The sequence below is a fragment of the Macaca nemestrina genome, chromosome 14 (genome assembly GCF_043159975.1).
Source record: "Macaca nemestrina isolate mMacNem1 chromosome 14, mMacNem.hap1, whole genome shotgun sequence".
NCBI classification, from domain to species: Eukaryota; Metazoa; Chordata; class Mammalia; order Primates; family Cercopithecidae; genus Macaca; species Macaca nemestrina.
In genome coordinates this window covers 108,403,146-108,423,448 of record NC_092138.1, presented here as the reverse complement: position 1 = coordinate 108,423,448, position 20,303 = coordinate 108,403,146, and the positions used below count along the sequence as shown (strand labels likewise).

Below are 20,303 nucleotides of genomic sequence, written 5' to 3'. Positions count from 1 at the left end.
TGAGGTAAGTTTTCTTTTTTTTTTTTTTTTTAAGATAGTATGGACTCTACTATCATAGAGAGAGAGAAAAGAAAGGGACAAAGAAAAAGGAGAAGAGAGAGGGAAGTGGGGTTAAGCATGAATAAGCAATATCTTATTTGCTGGTGGATTCATTGCCACACCCCCTGGTCACATCGTACCTCCCGGTACAATGATGACAATGGCCCTCTGCCTGGAGCCCGCTCTCAACAGCAGGAGGGAGGGTCACCAGGCCCTGGAAGAAGCCATGCTGCTCCCACAATGCCCTGCAGCGGCCCAGGAGAAGGTTCAAAGATGGCTGCAGACGGCCCCCGGCTGAGGCAGACAAAGGAGCTGGGCCTGGCCTGCCAAAGGGCCCCGCAGAGCTGCTCGCAGAGCATCTCCAACGCCCGCCGTTCTCTCTCCTTCCCCCCAGCTGCTGTGCCCCGGACAGACGAAGGCGGCCTTTGTGAAATATGGACAAATGGCTCCGGGCCGCGCGCGCTGCGGCCGACTCATGGAGCAAGCGCCATCACCAACCAAGGCAGCTTTTAATGAGAAACGCCCAAGATATCCATGGCAGGGGCCATCACTCAAAGCCGTTTGCCCTGAATTACATATTTTCTGACTGCAAATTACTCTTAACGGCGTCTCTACCGGCACTTCAATTGACCTTCCTAACAAAAGGCCATTTATTAACTAGTGCTCCACGTTTCCCAGGCCCCGCGGAGCCTCAAGCCAGGAAGGATGGCCCCGCGGCTGAGGACTCGAAGAGGCCATTCATGCGGGCCCTCTCACATCAAATCCTGAGGCCTGGTTGCAACAACCCCAGGTTGTATCAACAGCTCCTCATCCAGCATCCATCTGTATCTCAAAGTCCAAACTGCCCACAAAACACACTGACAGGTCTGTAGCATTTGGACAGTGCTTTGCAGCTCTCAAGAAGCTTTCTCAGGCTCCTTCCCAGTTGAAGCTCACATCAAACCTGGTAGGTGGCTGGGTCACCTCCCAGGAGTGGGACGACTGGTCTTCCTCCCTGGGTCTGGTCTGTTTTCCATTGTACTAGGCAGAAAGGCATCCAATTGAGAAAGCAGTTTCAACACTAATTGTATTTTAAAATGCCAAAGCTTTTCTTTCTCTAGCCACAGCTCAATAAGTCAAGCAAGGGGGGAAAAAGTACAGAAGGATAAAAGTAGCATGGGATTAATTTTCCTGACACCTCAGTTTCAAGATTCAACATTCCCCTCATAAATAATTTACAACAATAAAAATGAGCTAAGGCCATGTTTGTGTAGGATGGAGGTAAATTTAGGCCTAATGAGGGAGATCCGAGCACCGCACAGTAGGGAATAGGTTGATCTATGGCACGGTGTGAGCAGGATCGACAGCTCACAGGGGCTCCATATCCAACTGGAAGTTGCAGGGCCAATCGGGAGGAGGGGGAAGCAAGATGGCGAAACTTGTGCCATCCCAGCTGTGGCTGCAAGGAAGGTCTCTATAGGGAACCTCCAAAGTTGACCCAGTGTTTTGGATGACAAGACAAATGTTGAGATTTTGCAGAACTGTAGGATTGGGCCAATCTAAGTCTATTCTCAATACATGCTGGGTAAGGAATAAAGGTGCTGGGATGCCAGGGACTCAAACTGGACCTTGAGCAGGTCCTCTTACTTTCACCTCGCAGGTAATCAGGTCCCAGAAGGTTCCATTCTGACCTCTCCCCTGAGCGGGCATACAGCCTCTGCGAGGTCATTTCCAAGGCTGGGGACTGCAGAGCCTCGGCTCAGGCGTTGCCTGCTCCTGAGAGGCTTCCTCTGCAAGGCAGGAGAGTAGCGTGTGTGTGTGTGTGCACGTACACATACACGTATGCACATGTGCCCACATGTGTACGGAATGGGAAAGCTGGGGAGGGTTAAGGTGAAGTGTTTTCTAAGCCAAGAGGATTTTTTTCCACCATGCCATACTCAAAGAGCATCATACAAACCACACAACAAAGCCAGGAGCAAGCTTGCTTCCAGCTTCCGCCTGCAGTGCTGCAGATAGCGCTTGGGGAGGCCCCAGCTCCCGGCACTGCAGCACCTAGCACAAGACTGTCATCCCAGGTTCACGGAGAAATGAACTTTAACTATAAAGACCCTTCATACAGACGGCACACTGCTCCCTTGTAGCTGATCAAAGAATTACTACAACAGTGTGCTTAATCCCTGAAAGTCAGCAGTGCTGGGCTTAACTGATGCTGAACATTGTTTCGGAATCAAAGGCGTGCCTCCCGGCCCCAGTCTGGGAGAAAACTGAGCTACTGTATCACAGTTGAAAACTCAGGGGAACTTTGATATCATCTCTGTTTAATTTCCACGGCCCTCCTGAGCCTGGGGTTTATCTCGTTTTATCAACTCCTGTACTGAAATCAAAACGCAACTAACAAAGCTCAGACCTCTCTCCACTGAGGCCCTTCCAGCGGCGGGGTGTGGGCCGAGGAGTTTAAAGTGCTTTCAGGGAGCAACAACTGCAGGGGGCAGGGGGCGCTGCCTTCAAAGGAGGTGCTGTGGGCAGTGGGCCCGCGTTCCAGCCTCCCGCCATCTCGGCCTCCTGCCGTGGTGACGCCGGCTCAGAAGCGGCGCCAGCGAGCACTGCTGGTCAAGGCTGAAAGCATGACTGGCATACAACTTTTGAGGAGAGTAATTTCAAAGTATTAAAGGGGGGCAGGCTAAATTGGGCTACTGTAATTGAAATGACAAAAACCGTGGCTTAATTACATCCCTACAGAAGGGCAAACTTGCGATCAGCTTGCTTGAAATCCAAAGTCAAGGGCACCAAAGACAAAAACTGCCTGCTCACATCTACCAGCTTCCAGGGCTGAGGAAGGGAAAAGAATAAACATTTCATTCGCCGTGGGAAACACCACAAGAGCAGGTGGCTGCTGGAAATGGGTTGTCCCCCAGTAAAAGCTGCTGCTCTGGCCTTCATAGAGAGGGTCTTTGCCTATTTCCCAGCGGCAGCAATGGTCTGTAAGAATCCATGCCCACCTCTGGTGCCCCAGGATTACTGACACCTTTCTGCTGGCAAATTGCAAGCAAGGGTCAGAAGGACAGGCAAGGGACTGCCTATCCCCAAGGAGGGAACCTGTGGCCAGGCCTCACCAATGCACACCACACACAAACCCAACCACCTCCTTACAGAAAGGTGCAGAGACCTACCTCCTCAGAAGGCTGAGAGCTGGGGCCAGTGTCCATGCCGTGCCCAGTTAAATGGGCAGCTGGCTTTGAGGTCACCTGTGGGGGACAGTGCACAGACTTGAGAGGCTGTCACTGTGGAGCTTCAGGGTGGCATCCTGACGCCTTCTGAACTTTAGACAGATTACCTGGTGACCAGTCAGAGTCAAATCACTCTGACAAATGCTGGTGGACATAGTGGCAGGTGGCAACAAGTCACTGGCTGCTAGAAGGACTGCTAAGTTGTTGGGCAACTAAGGTAAATATTTTTCTAAGCTCTCCTAGATCGCAAATAATTTTCCAGCTAGGGAACTAACAATTGTGAGCACTTCCTCTTCCCTGCAACAGAAGAATCCACTGTATGCACATGTCTATTCAATCTGCCCTATGCTTAGATTTCTATTAACCATTTGATTACCAAACATAGATTTTGCATAAACCACATGAGGCAGGACTAGGGTTCAGATTCCTCCAACCCTTAAGGAGCAATGGTAGGTTCCAGGATTCACTTTCCAAAAATAAATCCAGGATCAAGTTCTATAGCACTGTCCTGGCCAAAGCCCTGCCCCTTACAGGCCTGACTCTGTGCAAACCAGGGAACATTACTCGAGGGTAGGGCATTCTCTCGTACACTGTGGGTACCACCTGCTTGCCCATGATTACTGCAAATGAGGGTAGTCTGTGTCCACTCCCATCAGGTCTTGCTGGATATTGTCCCCTGTAGAGAAGGAAAAAAAAGGACCCTAACAGAAGGCAGATGCCTACAAATGAAACCATCCCCAGGGTCCCAAAAGCAATGGTTCCTGAGTGTTTGGTGATAGGAGTCACAGCTTGCCCTGAGGGGCACAGTGCTCACAGAGTAAAAACACTAATATCATCTCAGTGCCAGGCAAATAGGGGCCCCGGCCAGAATCATCAGAATACCTGTCTTCAGGCCAGCCAGGCCACCACACCCCTCTCGGACTTTCACATGGGTCTTGAGAATTATTTTTTCATATATTTAGTCATCTAGTCATTCTACTCATATGCTAATAACTTCCAAAATACCTCCAAGCCAGGCTTTTCTCCTTAGACTCAGAGGTGTCTGTCTGGTGTCTTTGCCCACATGGCTCAGGAATACTTCAAATTTGGCTGACCTTGCCATCTTCCCCCTGAAGCATCCTCCCACATTCCCGGTCCCTACGGGGGCCTGGCGTGTGAACAGTGAGTCCACAAATGAGTACGGAGCCACTTTGGCTAAGCACTGATGCTACAATAATGAGATGGAAAGTCCACATTCTGAGGTGGGAGTTATCCAACTTTAGCATGTGCAAAAATCCCTAGGAGAGGTTGTGAAAAGCAGACATTCCTGAACCCCACCCCCTGAGATACTGATTCAGTAGGGCCTGAGCTGGTCTAAGAACATGCATTTCTAACAAGCTCCCAGCTGACACTAAAACAGCTGGTCTACAGTCCAAAATTTAAGTACAAGAGAGCAGGTACTCATCGGGTATTTGATGAATGAACGAATGAATGAATGGATGGATGAAGTGAACCTAAAGGCAATCTTCCATGGAGAAAAGAATGAATGAATGGATGAAATGAATCTAAAGGTAATCTTCCATGGGGAAAAGCCTCAGAATCAGCCCTCCAGTCTCCCCCTCCTTCCTCTTGACAGTTCAGCCAAGAGCACCAGGTTCCTCCCCTGCAGACACCCACCCCACCATTTAAAACCAGGGTCATGCATGGGCATGGTGGCTCACACCTGTAATCCCAGCACTTTGAGAGGCCAAGGTGGGCAGATCACGAGGTCAGGAGTTTGAGCCTGGCCAACATGGTGAAACCCCGTCTCTACTAAAAATACAAAAATTAGCTAGGTGTGGTTGTGAGTGCCTGTAATCCCAGCTACTAGAGAGGGTGAGGCACAAGCATCACTTGAACCCAGGAGGAGGAGGTTGCAGTGAGCTGAGATGGTGCCACTGCACTCCAGCCTGGGTAACAGAGCCAGACCCCATCTCAAAAAAAATAAATAAATAAGTAAATAAATAAAACCAGGGTCACGGCCAGATGCAGTGGCTCACGCCTGTATTCCCAGCACCTTGGGAGTCTGAGGTAGATGGATCACAAGGTCAGGAGTTCGAGACCAGCCTGGCCAGTATGGTGAAATCCTGTCTTTACTAAAAATACAAAACTTAGCCAGGCATGGTGGCACGTACCTGTAGTCCCAGCTACTTGGGAGGCTGAGGCAGAAAAATTGCTTGAACCTGGGAGGCAGAGGTTGCAGTGAGCCAAGATCGAGCCACTGCACTCCAGCCTGGGTGACAGAGTGAGAGTCTGTCTCAAAAAAAACCAAACAAGGTCGCACCTTCCATTCCCCTCAAACCTTCTCCAATTGCCCAGCCAGAGAGGTGCCACCACTCAGAATCCTGACATCATCCAAGCATGTAGTCTTAGCACACGTATGTGCATACATGCACTCATGCACACGTACACATACACACAGCCTTGCCTCTCAGAAGGCTAGAACACGCTTTCCCTAGCAGACCATAAGTTACTCAAAGGTGTGTTATGTCCACCACAATGCCCGCCTCACAGTGGGTGCTCAATAAATGGATTATGAATGAATGGGGAAGGATAAACAAACAAAATTCCTATCCTCTCAAAATTGCTAGGTTTCACTGGATTAAGGAGGGTACATAAAGGGGCAGGGGCACATAAAGGGGCGGGGGAATAGCAGAACTGTCAGAACCCTTCCAAGGAAAGCCCGGGGTCTGGGGTCACTGATACCTCCATGCAGGACACACACCATGACCCCAGAGGTTAGCCACTTGCAGAGGAGGGGGGAAGGGACTGCGGCACTTCCAGGGGATTCCAGATTTAGATCTAACTCAGTGCAGCCAGACTGGATGTGGGCCTGTCAGGGGCCAATGGGCGTCTAGGCTGGCTGCAGGAAGAATGCCCTGGAGAGCTTGTAGAAGCACAGCTTTCCCATTCCCTATCCTCGGGTTCTCATTTAATTGGTTCAGGCTGGGACTGAGACTGGAGAGCGCGCAGCCAAGGAGAAGCTCCACAGTGCTGGGTGATAGAGCAATGAATAAGACATGGAGCTCACGGGCTGTGGGAAATACCCCAAGAGAAAGGGACTGCAAAAGAGGGGACTCTTCCTTTTGCCTGGTCAGGCAGGGAGAGGTGAGCAAAGAACTGACCTCCCTGAAAGATGGGGGTGTGTGGAGTGGTGAAAGTCTTGCAGGCAGAAGACAGCCTCAACAAAGGCACCGTGGTGTGAACACACAGGGACTGCTCGGGGAACTGCGAGGAGCAGATGGGCTCTGAAACAAGCTTATAAAATGCTTAAGAAAACAAATAAACAAAACACAATCAAACTGAACTAAAAAACCTGTCTGCACTTCTCTGCTGTTTCTAAGATCTAAGCAATGATGTTGAGCTACAGGAAGGGGCACCCCAGTGGTCTAATGGAAGAGATTTCCAGGCCTTCCGTTCATGCTTCCCCGCCTGCAACTGAACATTTCTCCAACCAACGCCCCTTCCTTCACACCTCCATGGGGCCTCCTTATGCTATTAGCTCCAAGCGGGGAATGGCAGGCAGAGCAGAGGAATGGAAGGGGTGCACCCCTTTGGAGTCCAAGGGACCCAAGCTTGAATCCCAGCTCTGAGACTTACTGCATAACCTTAGGCAAGTTAAAGTAAACTGGGCCTGAGTTTCCATCCCTACAAAACCGGAATAGCAAATAATATTGTTTCTACACAGTTATAATGTGTAGAAAGCATCAAGAATTTGCAGCAAAAGGCAGTCAACAGAGTGAAAAGGCAACCTATGGAATGGGAGGAAATATTTGCAAATCATATATCTGATGAGGAGTTAATATGTGAATCTATAAAGAACTCCTACAACTCAACAACAAAAACAAATTCCTTAATTTAAAAATGGGCAAAGGACTTGAATAACAAGTCTTTCCAAAGACAATATATGAATAGCCAACCACCACCCAAAAAGATGTTCAATATCACTTGCCACTAGGGAAATGCAAATCCAAACCACATTTCACCTTAGACTCATTACGATGGCTACAACCAAAAACAAACATACCAACAAAATAACTGTTCACAAGCATGTGAAGAGATTGGAAACTTTGGCACTCTGCTGGTGGGAATGTAAAATGGTACAGCCACAATTTTATGTTTTTTTTTTTTTTTTTTTTTTTTTTTGACGGAGTCTTGCTCTCTTGCCCAGGCTGGAGTGCAGTGGCCGGATCTCAGCTCACTGCAAGCTCCGCCTCCCGGGTTTACGCCATTCTCCTGCCTCAGCCTCCCGAGTAGCTGGGACTACAGGCACCCGCCACCTCGCCCGGCTATTTTTTTGTATTTTTTTTTAGTAGAGACGGGGTTTCACTGTGTTAGCCAGGATGGTCTCAATCTCCTGACCTCGTGATCCGCCCGTCTCGGCCTCCCAAAGTGCTGGGATTACAGGCTTGAGCTACCGCGCCCAGCCTTACAGCCACTATTTTATGAAAACAGTGTGGTGGTTCCTCAGAAAATTATAAATAGAATTACCATATGATTCAGCAATTCCACTTCTGGGTATCTACACAAAAGCATTTAAATCAGGTCTCAAAGAGAATTGTAGACCCATGTTCAGAGCAACATTATTCACAATGGCCCAAAGATAGAAGCAACTCAAGCATCCATCTATGGATGAATAAACAAAATATGGTACACATATTCAATGGAGTATTATTCAGCCTTGAAAAGGAAGGAAATTCTGAAATGTGCTACAACATGATGAACCTTGGGGACAGTATGCTAAACTAAATAAGCCAGTCACAAAAAGACAAATACCGTATGATCCACTTCTATGAATACCTAGGGTAGTCAAACTCGCAGAAACACAAAGCAGAATGGTGGTTGCCAGGGGTGAGGAAAGGGGGAATGGAAGGTTGTTTTATGAGCACAGAGTTTCAGTTTTGCCAGATGAAAAGTTCTGCAGCGTAGCTGCACCACACTGTGAATGTGGGTAATGCCACCAATCTGTGCACTTAAAAATGAGCAGGATGGTCAATTTTATGTTATGTGTATTTAACACTTTTTAAGAAAGCGTCAAGAACTGTAGGCCTCTAATTTTGGTAAGCAGAAGTATAACCCAAGGTGTCTGTTAAGCATGCAGATTCCAGGTCCCGTTCCCCAGAGATTCTGATTGAATGAAGTCTGAGTATGAGGGCCTAGAATCTGCATTTTCATCAATACCACAGGCTTATTTAGCACATTATGAACTCATTTATTTCTCTCTTCTAAAAGATCAGGGGATATTCTTTTGAATATTCTGCTCTGCTGATTAGAATCTGTTTTTGTGTGTGTGTGTGTGTGTGGTGTGTGTGTAAAGAAAGAAAGAACAAACTCGTGTTGACTCCTGCCACAGGTCCAACAAGATGGCCCTCCAGTCCTAAGGGAAGTAGGAGCTACAAAGCTACTATGTGCAACTCCTGGGCTCCAGGCCCACAGGGCTCTCACATTTCTGCCTGGACAAGCTCCGCATCTCGCCAGACGCGTGTCAAGTAAACCAAATGCATGCCCACAGGATGTCCCCAACAAGGGAGGTAATGTCAGGCACACTCTGCAGTGGCTTTGCCTCCCAGGCAGCTGGAGACAGACCTGACTCTGGCAAACCCACTGCAACTAGTGCAGACAGCACAGGGAAGCCATGATTCCCAAGGGCAGCCCAGCAAGTAGAAGGCCAAGGAGAGCCGGGGTTGAGGGGTGGGTAGTTGGGGAAATGCTGGCCAGGGTGGGCCTCGGTGAGAGACAGAGCAGCCTGGGGAGAAGGAGCTCATTCAAGAAACCCAGGCCTCCCCTCCACAACCCAACCTGCAAAGGAGGCTCTGCAACACAGTGTGCTTATCCTAACCACATCCAGCCATGTAGTCATTTGTTATCTTCATCATCATCATAGCACCTTCAACTTTTCCCAGGCTTGACTCCAGCACCATCGTTATTTTGCAGTGTGGAAAGGGTGTCTCCCTTTGAGTATGGAGCATTTCCAGCAAACTCAGACAGAGGGGCCTATGCCATTTGGATTCTGATCCCCCCCAGGAACAGATCCTCCATGAAATGGATAGAGACTACACTTCTCCCTTACCCCTTCCAAGGCCCTGAGAGGGTATCCAGCAGTGTGCTCACATGGTGGCGTGGTTCTGTAACATGTACAAACACAGGATATTCTTGTGTTCTTTTTCTTAAAGCTCTCCCCTCAACAGACTGTATAAACATCGGACCTGAAAAAAACACCACGATCTGCTGCTGGATGCTGAATCGCACTTAAATTTCATGAGAAGCCCCACCTCGTAGAGTACCCAGTGCAGTTACATACATTAGCTCCTTCAGCCTTCTTGACTGATTAGCTTTATGGGGTAGGCTTTATTCTTAAGACACTTTTACATTACGGAAATGGGGATTCAGAAAGTTTCTGTGACTCACTTAGGGTCACCTGGGGTCCAGGAGGTAGCCTGAGAGTCAAACATGAGCTCCTAAATCCAAGCCCAGTGTTCTTTCTACTATACCATCACTTCCTGGTTGTCCTGTTAAAGACTAAACAATAGGCCAGGCGTGGTGGCTCACGCCTGTAATCTCAGGAATTTGGGAGGCCAAGGCGGGAGGATTACTTAAGCTCTGGTGTTCAAGACCAGCTTGGGCAACATAGCAAGACCCCATCTCTACTAAAAATAATAACAATTTAGAAAATAGCCAAGCGTGGTGGCAGGTACCTATACTACTTGGGAGACTGAAGTGGGAGAATCTCTTGAGCCCAGGAGTTCAAGGCTGCAGTGAGCCATGATGGTGCCACTGCACTCCAGCTTGGGTGACAGTGAGACCCTGTCTCAAAAACAAACAAACAAACAAACAAAAACTAAAAAAAAAAAAAAAAAAGACACAGAAACTCTAAAAATAAATAAGCTACTCCTCTCATTCATCCGTTAACAAACCTCTCATAATAACCCCTACCGTTTACTGACTTCTTGCTATAGTAGCAGGCAGAGCTAGACTTTTCTTGCAATATTTCATTTACATCACGCCATAATCCCATGAGATGAATACGATCATTAGTTTCACTATGCAGATGAGGAAACTGAAACTCAGAAAAGTTCAATAATTTGTCCAAGGGCACAAAGTAAGCAGGAAAGCCAAGACTTAAGCTGAGGTCTAATTCTAAACTCCCTTAAGCTGAGGTCTAATTCTAAACTCCCTGCACATAACATAACTCCCTGCACAATATTCCAGCTGGAAGTGGTAAAAGGCCCCTAGCAGGATGGAGACAGGGCAGGGAAAATGCCTTGAGCCTGAATTAGGAGTGTGACCTAAAGCCTAGAAGGAGGGAATGAAAAATGTGGATTACCGATGATAAGTTTAGGTTCAAATGAACCAGTAATCGCCACATCAACTGCTTCCCATGGGGCTTGGAGCCCGGGTCCCAAGCAGAAGCAGCTCTCAGAGGCCCTATTTAAAGATTCTGAGCCTGGTACAGTATCTCCAAGTACCCCACATGATTTCCAACAAGCAAGAAAGGTGTCACCATCTACTGTAACTAAACATCCTGGCACACTGAGTTTTTCAGCTAGTCAAGGCTTCACAGAGCTTATCTTTTAACTTTCTAAGCTTTTCTGGTGCTGCTGATAAGATTTCCTAGCCCTGTTAAAACGAGATGAGATCCAGCCAGCTGTCGAGAAATGTACAATGAGATTATACTGAGAAGGAACCACGAGAGACAAAGGCCCCTAAGAGGAGCTGGTCTGCTGTCTGCTTTTGTGGCAGCAAGTGGAGTGGGCTCTGGTTCTTGGGTGGGGGCAGGGAGCAGGGAAGGGGTGACCGCCATTTGCCTTTTGCCCTGCTGTGGTCTTCCTCAGTGCCTTGCGCAAGAGGCTGTTGAGGGGCAGGGAACAGAAGAGTCTCATCTTTCCTGGTGAGAAGGGCTGCTGATTTAGAACAGTTGTGTGTTGGTAACAAAGAGGACAAAAGATGCTCTAGGGTCTACCCCGTTCCCTGGTGCCTGCCTCTAAGGATGTGATGTCCCCTGGTGCCATGCCTCAGCTCTTGTCCCAGCCCCTGCTCCTCGCATCTCACTGGTGCTGGAGTCACTGTAGAGTGCTCGACGTGCCCACCATGTTCCTGGATGGGTGCTGTGGGTCTCGGGTACCCAGGCTGGGCATGTCACCTTGCAGACAGGTGCCAGAGGGTTTAGATATCCTCTCTGCTGTGCCCAGATCACAGAGGCAGTCATGCCCCAGGGGCAGGTGCACGTTGGTCTGCACCCACGTGACCACAGAGAGCAGGACCCCAGGCCAGGCCGGTCAAACGACAGACTGTCCCCAGTCTGTGCCCAGGTGGGCCGCCTCCCTCTCACGCGGGCAGGGGTGGCTCTCCGCACCCTTCACCTGCCCGGGCCTCGGGGGCGCTGCCGGCACTCGGGTCCCCCAGCTTCTCCCGCCTCTCGCCGCCGGGCCGAGCCCGGGCACCGGCAGCCGCGGCGCGCTCGGGGCTCGGCAAAGGCCGCCCAGGCCTGTCCCCGCCGCAGGTCGGGCACGGAGCCCGCAGGCCTCGGCGCGGCCCGGCTCCTCCCGTCCGCCCGCCCCTCGGCCCAGGTCCCGCGCCCCGCGCCCGCCCGCCCTCCCGGCTGCAGGGCCGGCTCGGCCGAGCCTCCGCGGCGCCCGGGCCTCACTTAACTGTTCCCCGCTGGGGCGGCGGCGGCGGCGGCGGCGGCGGCTGCGGCGGCGGCGGGTCCCGGCTCCGTCTCACGCAGAAGCAGCTTCTCATCGCCCGGGCGGCGCGGGAGGGGCCGGGCCCGGGGCCCAGGCGGCAGGAGCCGGCGCCGCAGCTCGAGCGCGAGCCTCACCGGGAGCAGCGGCGGCGGCGGCGGAGGGGCGGGGCGCGGCCTGGCGGCGGCGGCGACAACAGCAGTGGCGGCGGTGGCGGCTCCCTCCGCGGGCCGCGGCGGCTGGCCGGGCCCCGGGCCTCCCGGCGCTGGCGCTGGCTCCGGATCGAGGGAGGCGCCCGGCGCCCGAGGCTGGCTCGGGCAGGAGGAGGAAGAGGGAGCCCTGGCGTCCCGAGCCCGCGCCGCCGCCCCGGCCGGCACCCCGCCTCCCCAGCCTCCCCCTCGGCCCAGCCCGTCAGCTCCAGGCAGGGCCCCGGTGCGCCCACCCGGGCCTCCCCGAGCCCGCCGGCGACCCCAGTCCAGCCTCAGGCCCCCGGCAGCCCCTGGCAGCCCCCGGCCTCTGGAGCGTGGGGCATGGATGGTCTCCGCCCCCAGGCTAGTCTTTTCCAGGGACCCTCAGCCCGCTTAGCTCTCGTAGGCCTCGCCGTACCCAAGACCAGTCTTCGGCTCGGCTGCAGATTACTAGAAGCCCCCAGGCCCTCAGGCTAGAAGTTGGCCCCTTCTAGGGACTCTCCGCCCACCCAGCCATTCTAGGCTTCACTGAACCCTAGAATCCTTCAGCTCATCTTCCCCCACCCACCAGCTCACCTAAGGTGAACTCAGCCAGTTGTCTCAAACTAACCCCAATTTCCTAGCAGTTCTCAGGCCTCTCCTTATGCTGGTTAGATGATTTATCCCCCGAAGCCTAGAGTCCGGTTTCTGTGGCCAGCCTCAGGCAAGCATCTAGAAGAGGTTTTTAGCTGGAGTCCTACTCTGCAGTACTTGGGGAAAGGCATAAGCCAAGGATAAAATGGAGCTGGATGGTTGGGGGAGGGTCCAGAGCTTGACCCTCAGCTAGAGTGGCTGGTAGGAAAGGCGGACTCTGCGCCTTAACCAACCATGCCCCCACACGGCCCAGCCAAGCACCCCGGCAGAGGCCAGCGTGTGCAAGATTTGAAAGGTTTCTTGCCAGGAGGCTGGAGCATTTATTAGGAACTGAGGACCATGCAGGAGTGATCAGCATCGATTTGCTAACGCATTGAGTCTCATTTTCACACATTCTAGGCTTTTCCATAATAGCTGTTTGATCCTAAAGAAAAGGGCTCCAAGCAGAATGGGCTGTCAGGGGGAAACATCCTGTAGGGAAGCCGTGCACTTATGCATTCCCAGTGTCTTCACTACTCAGAAATGCCACGGGTTCAGATGGCTTTACAGCAAGCCCTATCATTCCATCAGGGCACAGATCACCCCTATGTTACTTAAACTGTTACACAGGAAAAATACATAAATAAAAGAAACAAAAACAATTATTTCATTTCCCACGTTTAGCATAACCCTGATACCAAAATCCAACAGACAATACCAAAAAGAACTGCAGATTACTAACCTAGAACACGAGTCCCCCAGAGAATTTAATATTTGGTTTTTGAAAATGGGCTTCTGCAGGCAACTCGAGAAAGTACTGCATGCCGTTTATAGTGTACCTTTTGGAGAATCACGATAAGTGTTCGTATATTAAGGAAGGCCTCTGTGAAGTCCAGAAGTAAAGAAACCTGTTTGGTTTGTTTAACCTGGCATTTCCCAAACTCATCTGAGCCAGGACCACCTCCTAAAGCTCACTGATAAATCTTCAATATGTGAACCTCCACTATAGACCAACTCATTTAAGTATATAGTAGTTGTAAAACTATTAAATAAAATTTTAGCCATTTGAATCCAGTTTACTATTAAAACAACTCAAAACCCACCATGATCAAGCAAGATTTATTCCAGAGGCGCAAGAAAAATTCAACATTAGGGAAGTTGCAAATTCATTGCATTGTTAAAGGAAAACAAATTACAGGAGTAGTATCAATGGGATAGATGCTTTAAAAGTATTTTATAAACTTCAAAACTAAGGCCCACAAATTTCTAAAAACTCTTAGTAAACTATTATAGGAAGAAACTTTAAACTTTTAACATGACAAAGTTTATCAGAAGCTATGAACAAACATATTTAATGGTGAAACACTAAAGGTATTCTCATTTAAGTCGGGGTCAAAAGGATGCCTGATATAATGGCTATAGAATAAAGCCAATGCAATAAGATAAGAAAAATAAATAAGAAATATAAATATTAGAAGGGAAGATATAAAATTGTCATTATTTGCTTATGATTTAAGTGTTTCCCAAAAAAGAAAAATAAAAAAGAATCAACTAAAAATCACAGAGACTTTGGTAAGGTGATTGGTTATAAGATAAACACCAAAATCAATGGTTTTCCTAAATGTTAAGGGAGAAGGCTTCTCCTCCTCCCTCTTCTCCTTCTCCTTCTCCTTCTTCTTCTTTCTCCTTACCCTGTCTTATGGTACTGAAGGGAGAAGCCTTCTTTTCCATATAGAGGGACTTCCATTAGAATAAGACTCCTGGCCTCTCTCCACTCTGAGGGAAGATGAGTGAGTTTGGAAAATGTAGACAATAATAGATGCTTCTGAGTTCTCTTTTTGGATTCAGCTGACTGCAGAGAGCAAATATTACCATGTGCTCTCACTATGGGGTAAGCGAACCTGTTTCAGAGACAGAGTGATACTATTGTCCTGCACTACCCGTCACTATAGAAATAAATCTACTCAAATCAGGGAGAAATATAGCAAGCCCACTTAGCTACAGATCAAAAGCTACTTTTTCCAGTCAGCTTCATCAAAAATTAAGGTAGTATTTTTGTCTTATATCTCTTTCCTGTGTCTATGCCCCAGTTTGTTCCAACTTAGAATAGGGAGGGAGGTATTACTTATAGAGACCTCCAAATACAACACTAAATATCAGTTATTTCCATTTAGGAAGTGTGATGGAAAAAAAAAAAAACATATTCACATTAGCAATGAATACTGTAAAGTATATACTAGGCATAAGCTTAACAAGAAATGGCAAGGTCCATGGAAAGAAAACTATGAAACCTGACTGAAGGACATAAAAGAAGATCTTAATAATTGGAAAAATATAACAAATCCCTGGGGAGGAAGTCTCAACAGTGCAAAGATGCCATATCTCCCCAACTCACTTTATAAATTTAGTAAAATTCAGATCAAGGAACCAATATGATCTGAGGGGTGAGGTGAGATGGAACAGGAAGAAATTATTTTAAAATTTACCTTGATTGGCCCGAGTGTGTTGGCTCATGCCTATAATCCCAGTACTTTAGGAGGCCAAGGTGGGAGGATTGTTTGGGGCTAGGAGCTTGAGAATAGACTGGGCAACATAGTGAGACCCTGTCTCTAAAAAAATTTTTTTATTGAGCCAGGTATGGTGGTGTGTGCCTGTGGTCCCAGCTACTTGGGAGGCTGTAGTGGGAGGATTACTGGAACCCAGGAATTTGAGGCTGCAGTAGGCTATAATCATGCCACTGCACTCCAGCTTAGGCAACGGAGCAAGACCTTATCTCAAAAACAAACAAATGAACAAACAAACAAAAAAGAAGAAACTTATCTTGATAAATAAGTATGAGGAAATACCCATGAAATTTTTGAAATGGAAGAATAATGATAAAATGTTGCTCTAACAAATATGAAAATGTAATGTAAACTTCAGAAGAAACTATGGGCCACTAGTGTAAGAATATACACTTTTATCATATATTAAGTTCTGTTTACAAATGCTTTGTTTTTATCCATTGATCTGTTTGTGTGTGTGCGTGTGTGTGTCTGTGTGTATACATATATATTTTACTTTAAGTTCTGTGATACATGTGCAGAACATGAAGGCTTGCTACACAGGTATACATGTGCCATGGTGGTTCACGGCATGCTAGACTTTAAGCCCCACTTGCGTTAGTCATTTATCCTAATGCTCTCCCTCCCCTTACCTCCCACACCCCAACAGGCCCCACTGTGTGATGTTCCCCTCCCTGTGTCCATGTGTTCTCATTGTTCAACTCCCACTTATGAATGAGAATATGTGGTGCTCGGTTTTCTGTTCCTGTGTTAGTTTGCTGAGAATGTGTATATATATATATATATATATTTTTTTTTTTTTTTTTTTTTTTGAGACGGAGTCTTGCTCTGTCGCCCAGGTTGGAGTGCAGTGGCCGGATCTCAGCTCACTGCAAGCTCTACCTCCCAGGTTTACGCCATTCTCCTGCCTCAGCCTCCTGAGTAGCTGGGACTACAGGCGCCCGCCACCTCGCCCGGCTAGTTTTTTGTATTTTTAGTAGAGACGGGGTTTCACCGTGTTAGCCAGGATGGTCTCGATCTCCTGACCTCGTGATCCGCCCGTCTCGGCCTCCCAAAGTGCTGGGATTACAGGCTTGAGCCACCGCGCCCGGCCTTGAGAATGTGTATATTTTTAAATAAGTATTCCTATAAAAACAAGTATATCCATTGTATATTATATATCTATTGTATGTAATAGGAATAGCCATTTTAATCTATTGAGCTATTTGTATATACGTATAGAAATAAGATATACAAAATTGTATATTTCCATACAGCCTACTCCAAACCATATTATCTGGCCTAGACCACTCTAGTGATTTCCTTACTGGTCTCCTGGCTTTGCCCTACCCAAACAATGGAAAATAGCAACTAGAACAATCATTAACAAATAATAATAGGTCAGGTGTGGCGGCTCCTGCCTCTAATCCCAGCATTTGGAGAATGCTGAAGCAGGAAGATCACTTGAGACCAGGAGTTCAAGATCAATAAGCATAGTGAGACTCCATCTCCACAAAAAGCAGTAAATTAGCCAGGCATGGTGGCGTGCACCTGTAGTCTCAGTTACTTGGGAAGCTGAGGCAGGAGGATCACTTAAGTCCAGGAATTTGAGGCTAAAGTGAGCTATGATTGTACCACTGCATTCCAGCCTGGATGACAGAGAGACCCTGTCTCTAAAAAAATAAATAAATACTTTTTTAAAATTAAAAAAAAAAAGGCTGGGTGCAGTAGCTCACATCTGTAATCCTTGTATTTTGGGAGGCCAAGATAGGAGGATCACTTGAGCCTAGGAGTTGAGACCAGCCTGGGCAACATGATGAAACTCCATCGCTATGAAAAATAACAAAAATTAGCCTTGCATGGTGCAGCACACCTGTAGTTCCAGCTACTCGGGAGGCTGAGGTAGGAGGATTGCTTGGGCCTGGGAGGTTAATGCTGCAGTGATCCGTGATCATGCCACTGTACTCCAGCCTAGGCAATAGAGTGAGACCCTATCTCAATAAATAAATAAATAGTAAATAAAAAATAAATAAATAATAAAAATGCAGCAGGCGCTCCCTTGCTTAAAGCCCTCCAGTGACTTTCCATAAAATAAAATGATATTTAAATGCTCCAGCACAGCCTTCAAGGACCCATGCTATATGGACTCAGCTTCTCCTCCATCCTCCTCTCAGCCATTCTAACCACACTGGCTTCCTTGTAGATCCTTAAACATCAAAGCTCTTTCTTCCCCAGGTGACCCTGCCTACAGCACTGTTTTCAGTCTTGTAGGGTCTGGACTCTTCCCATCCTTGAGCTCTCAGCTCAAATGTCACCCTCTTGGAGGCCTTCACAGGTCATCTATCTAAGTAGGTCCCTGTTATTTCCATACCCCACTAGTTCATTTCCTGCTTATCACTCATCACAATTTTTAACTATACACTATTTGTTAACCTATTCAACTGTCAGTCTTCCCAGCATACAAAAAGGTCCACCCAGACAGGAGACATATCTGTTCTGTTCACTAAGCATAAATGTGCTACACATACTAGCCCCTCAATAAACATTTTCTAGATAGATGTGTCAACATTTAATATTTGCGTACCCTTTGTCCATGTCTAATAATTTATCCACAATAAACAATCAGACAAGTGCACACAGATGTATGTTCAAGGATAATTATTTCAGCATTGCTTATGATGAGAAAATATTGGACATAGCCTAAATGTCTAGCAATAGATTGAGTCATTAAAAAAAGCTGTACTGACATAGAAATACATCATGGTATTTTGTTAAGTGAAAAAGCGGTTCTAGAACAGAAGGCATTTATTATATGAGTCCATGAATTTTATATGTATTTGTGATTATTTATATGTATTCACATATGCATAAAATACTTGAAAAAAATATATACCTAATGTTAACTGTTTAACAGTGGCTTTGTCTTGGGAATGGTTTACACGGAGACTATCATTTTTTATTTTAGCATATTTGCATCACTTAGGAATATGGATAAAAATAACAGAAAACCCGACCAACAGTAGCTTGAACAGTAGACGTTTATTTTACTGGCCAGTAATCATCCTCAGTGTTCTTGTTATGAAAGAATGAAGCCATTAAGAATACGTGTCCATCCACACTTCTTTGACATCCTTAACTTGATGTCTTTTCTGCTCATGCTTGTTGCCTCATGGGTGCAGGATTCCTCCCCCAGCTTCAGATGTCATGGCCTGGCAGCAAAAACTTTCTCAGAAACTCCCCACCAGGCCTGCTTAGATACCATTGGCTAGAAATGGGTCACATTGCACCTCCTCACTGCAAGGGAAGATGGGAAATTGGCTTTGTCAATGGCAGTCACTTCCTGAAACTGGCCATATTTCTAGGCCAATAAAAAAAAATCACTGTTTCATTATCAAAGAAGAAAACAATTAAGTTTTTAAAAAAATTAATAATGAACTATATGACCTTTATGATCAGGGGAAAAAATGTCAGTGCATTTCATCCATGATAAGATCCCAGAAAGTGTTCAATGCCACAAACAGTACTTGTTCTGAAAGAGATGGGTTAAATGTGGAGAGCTATGTGAAGCAGGTCTTCACGCTTACCAGGCCTCACCTGCACAGGTCCAGGGCCAACTCGGGCAGCTTCCTGGAGCTCAGATCCCCACCACTCACTTCTTTCCTCTTTGGCCCTCCTTAAGGGCTCTCTCAATTATAATAATAAATACATCATTACTCCTAGGGCTGTTTTCTGGTATTGATCTGTGGGAACTAGAATGGATTGATTCTGCCTTGAAAGAGTGAGAGTAAAATCTCATCAGTTATGAGTCTTGCTGGCTAAACAGAACTTTTCCCTGATCTGCACAGTTTTTGACCTGATCTGTGCTCTCAAATGGGATGCAGATGCTGGTAGGAGCAGAAAGCAGGTGGAATTAGCATGTTTGTGGGACAGGTGTGTAAATGTGGCTGGCTCTCTTTCACAAGACTTTGACTGGATGGATGTGAGAAATGAACGGAGGATACCCACAAACAGTGTTGTTGAAATGAAGAGGCCATAAACACATGCAGACCTGCTTTTATGACACTGAGGCCCCACAGAATAACGGATCCAACTTGTGATTGTTTCAACACCTTCCCTAATAGAGAGGGCCTTCGTGCCGCAGAGAGCTGGTACAAAAGCGACTTCCCTTTCTTTAGATTGTAAGCTTCACAGGGGCAGGCACCTGAGGAGCCTTGTCTCTTTTATTTACCACTGTAGGACTTAGCAGGCACTCGACAAAGAATTCTTGAATGAATGTCGGTCCTTATCCGCAACTGTTAGAAATCATGATCGTTGCCATTCACAGGGTATTTCTTCTGGGTCAGGCACTGGGCTAGGTCCTTCTGCCTAAACGATTTCACTCAATAACCAACATCAATCCTGTAAAGCAGGGAGTGTGATTGCCGTATTATAACCACAAAAACTAGGGCTCAGAGAGAGAAAGTGGCTTTGTTAAGTTACATCATGGAAAATAAGAGTTGGAGGTGTTAGATTCTAAAGTCGATGCTTGGCACTTCACTCTACAAAACTCTTTGTTTGTTTTTTTGTGTTTGTTTGTTTGTTGTTGTTGTTGTTGTTGTTTTTTGAGACAGGATCCCACTCTGCTGCCCAGACTGAAGTGCAGTGGTGCAATCCTAGCTCACTGCAGCCTTGAACTCCTGACTAATTTTTAGATTTTTTTTTTTCTTTTTTTTTTAAGGCAGAGATCTCGCCGTGTTACCCAGGCTGGTCTTGAGCTCCTGGCCTCAAGCGATCCTACCCTGTCAGCCTCCCAAAGCACTGGGATTGCAGGTGTGAGCCACTGCACCTGGTCTACAAAACTCTGGAGCAGGATTTCCAGAGTCCTGAAGCATATTGTGTTGGATACAGCCCTGATTCTCGGGACAATGGCTGTTTCTTCACTCACTGGGAGTCCAGGCCAAGCTTCTGAATTTAGAGAGACAAACAGAGTCAGTTTTGCCCTCAAGATGTTCACAGGCTGTAGGGAGATTCAGA

At 47.4% G+C, this 20,303-nt stretch overlaps 1 protein-coding gene across 10 annotated transcripts in view; it reads right to left on the bottom strand.

Moving 5' to 3' along the window:
- LOC105463931 (multivesicular body subunit 12B) overlaps positions 1–12,894 on the bottom strand; it is a 182,015-nt gene extending 169,121 nt beyond the window's left edge. For 3 of the 10 annotated variants that reach the window (XM_071078352.1, XM_071078353.1, XM_071078354.1), the window contains exons 1-2: positions 11,916–12,068; positions 3,192–3,266 (exon numbers count right to left, since the gene is read on the bottom strand). In XM_071078352.1, coding sequence (XP_070934453.1) covers positions 3,192–3,266; positions 11,916–12,005 — 165 coding nt within the window. In that variant the 5' untranslated portion in view covers positions 12,006–12,068. Of the gene's footprint in view, positions 1–3,191; positions 3,267–9,336; positions 10,077–11,915; positions 12,108–12,711 lie in introns of those variants that run through there. The other 7 variants (XM_011711369.2, XM_011711367.3, XM_024787395.2 and 4 more) reach the window with 6 other exon arrangements.
- Positions 12,895–20,303: the final 7,409 nt, after the last annotated feature.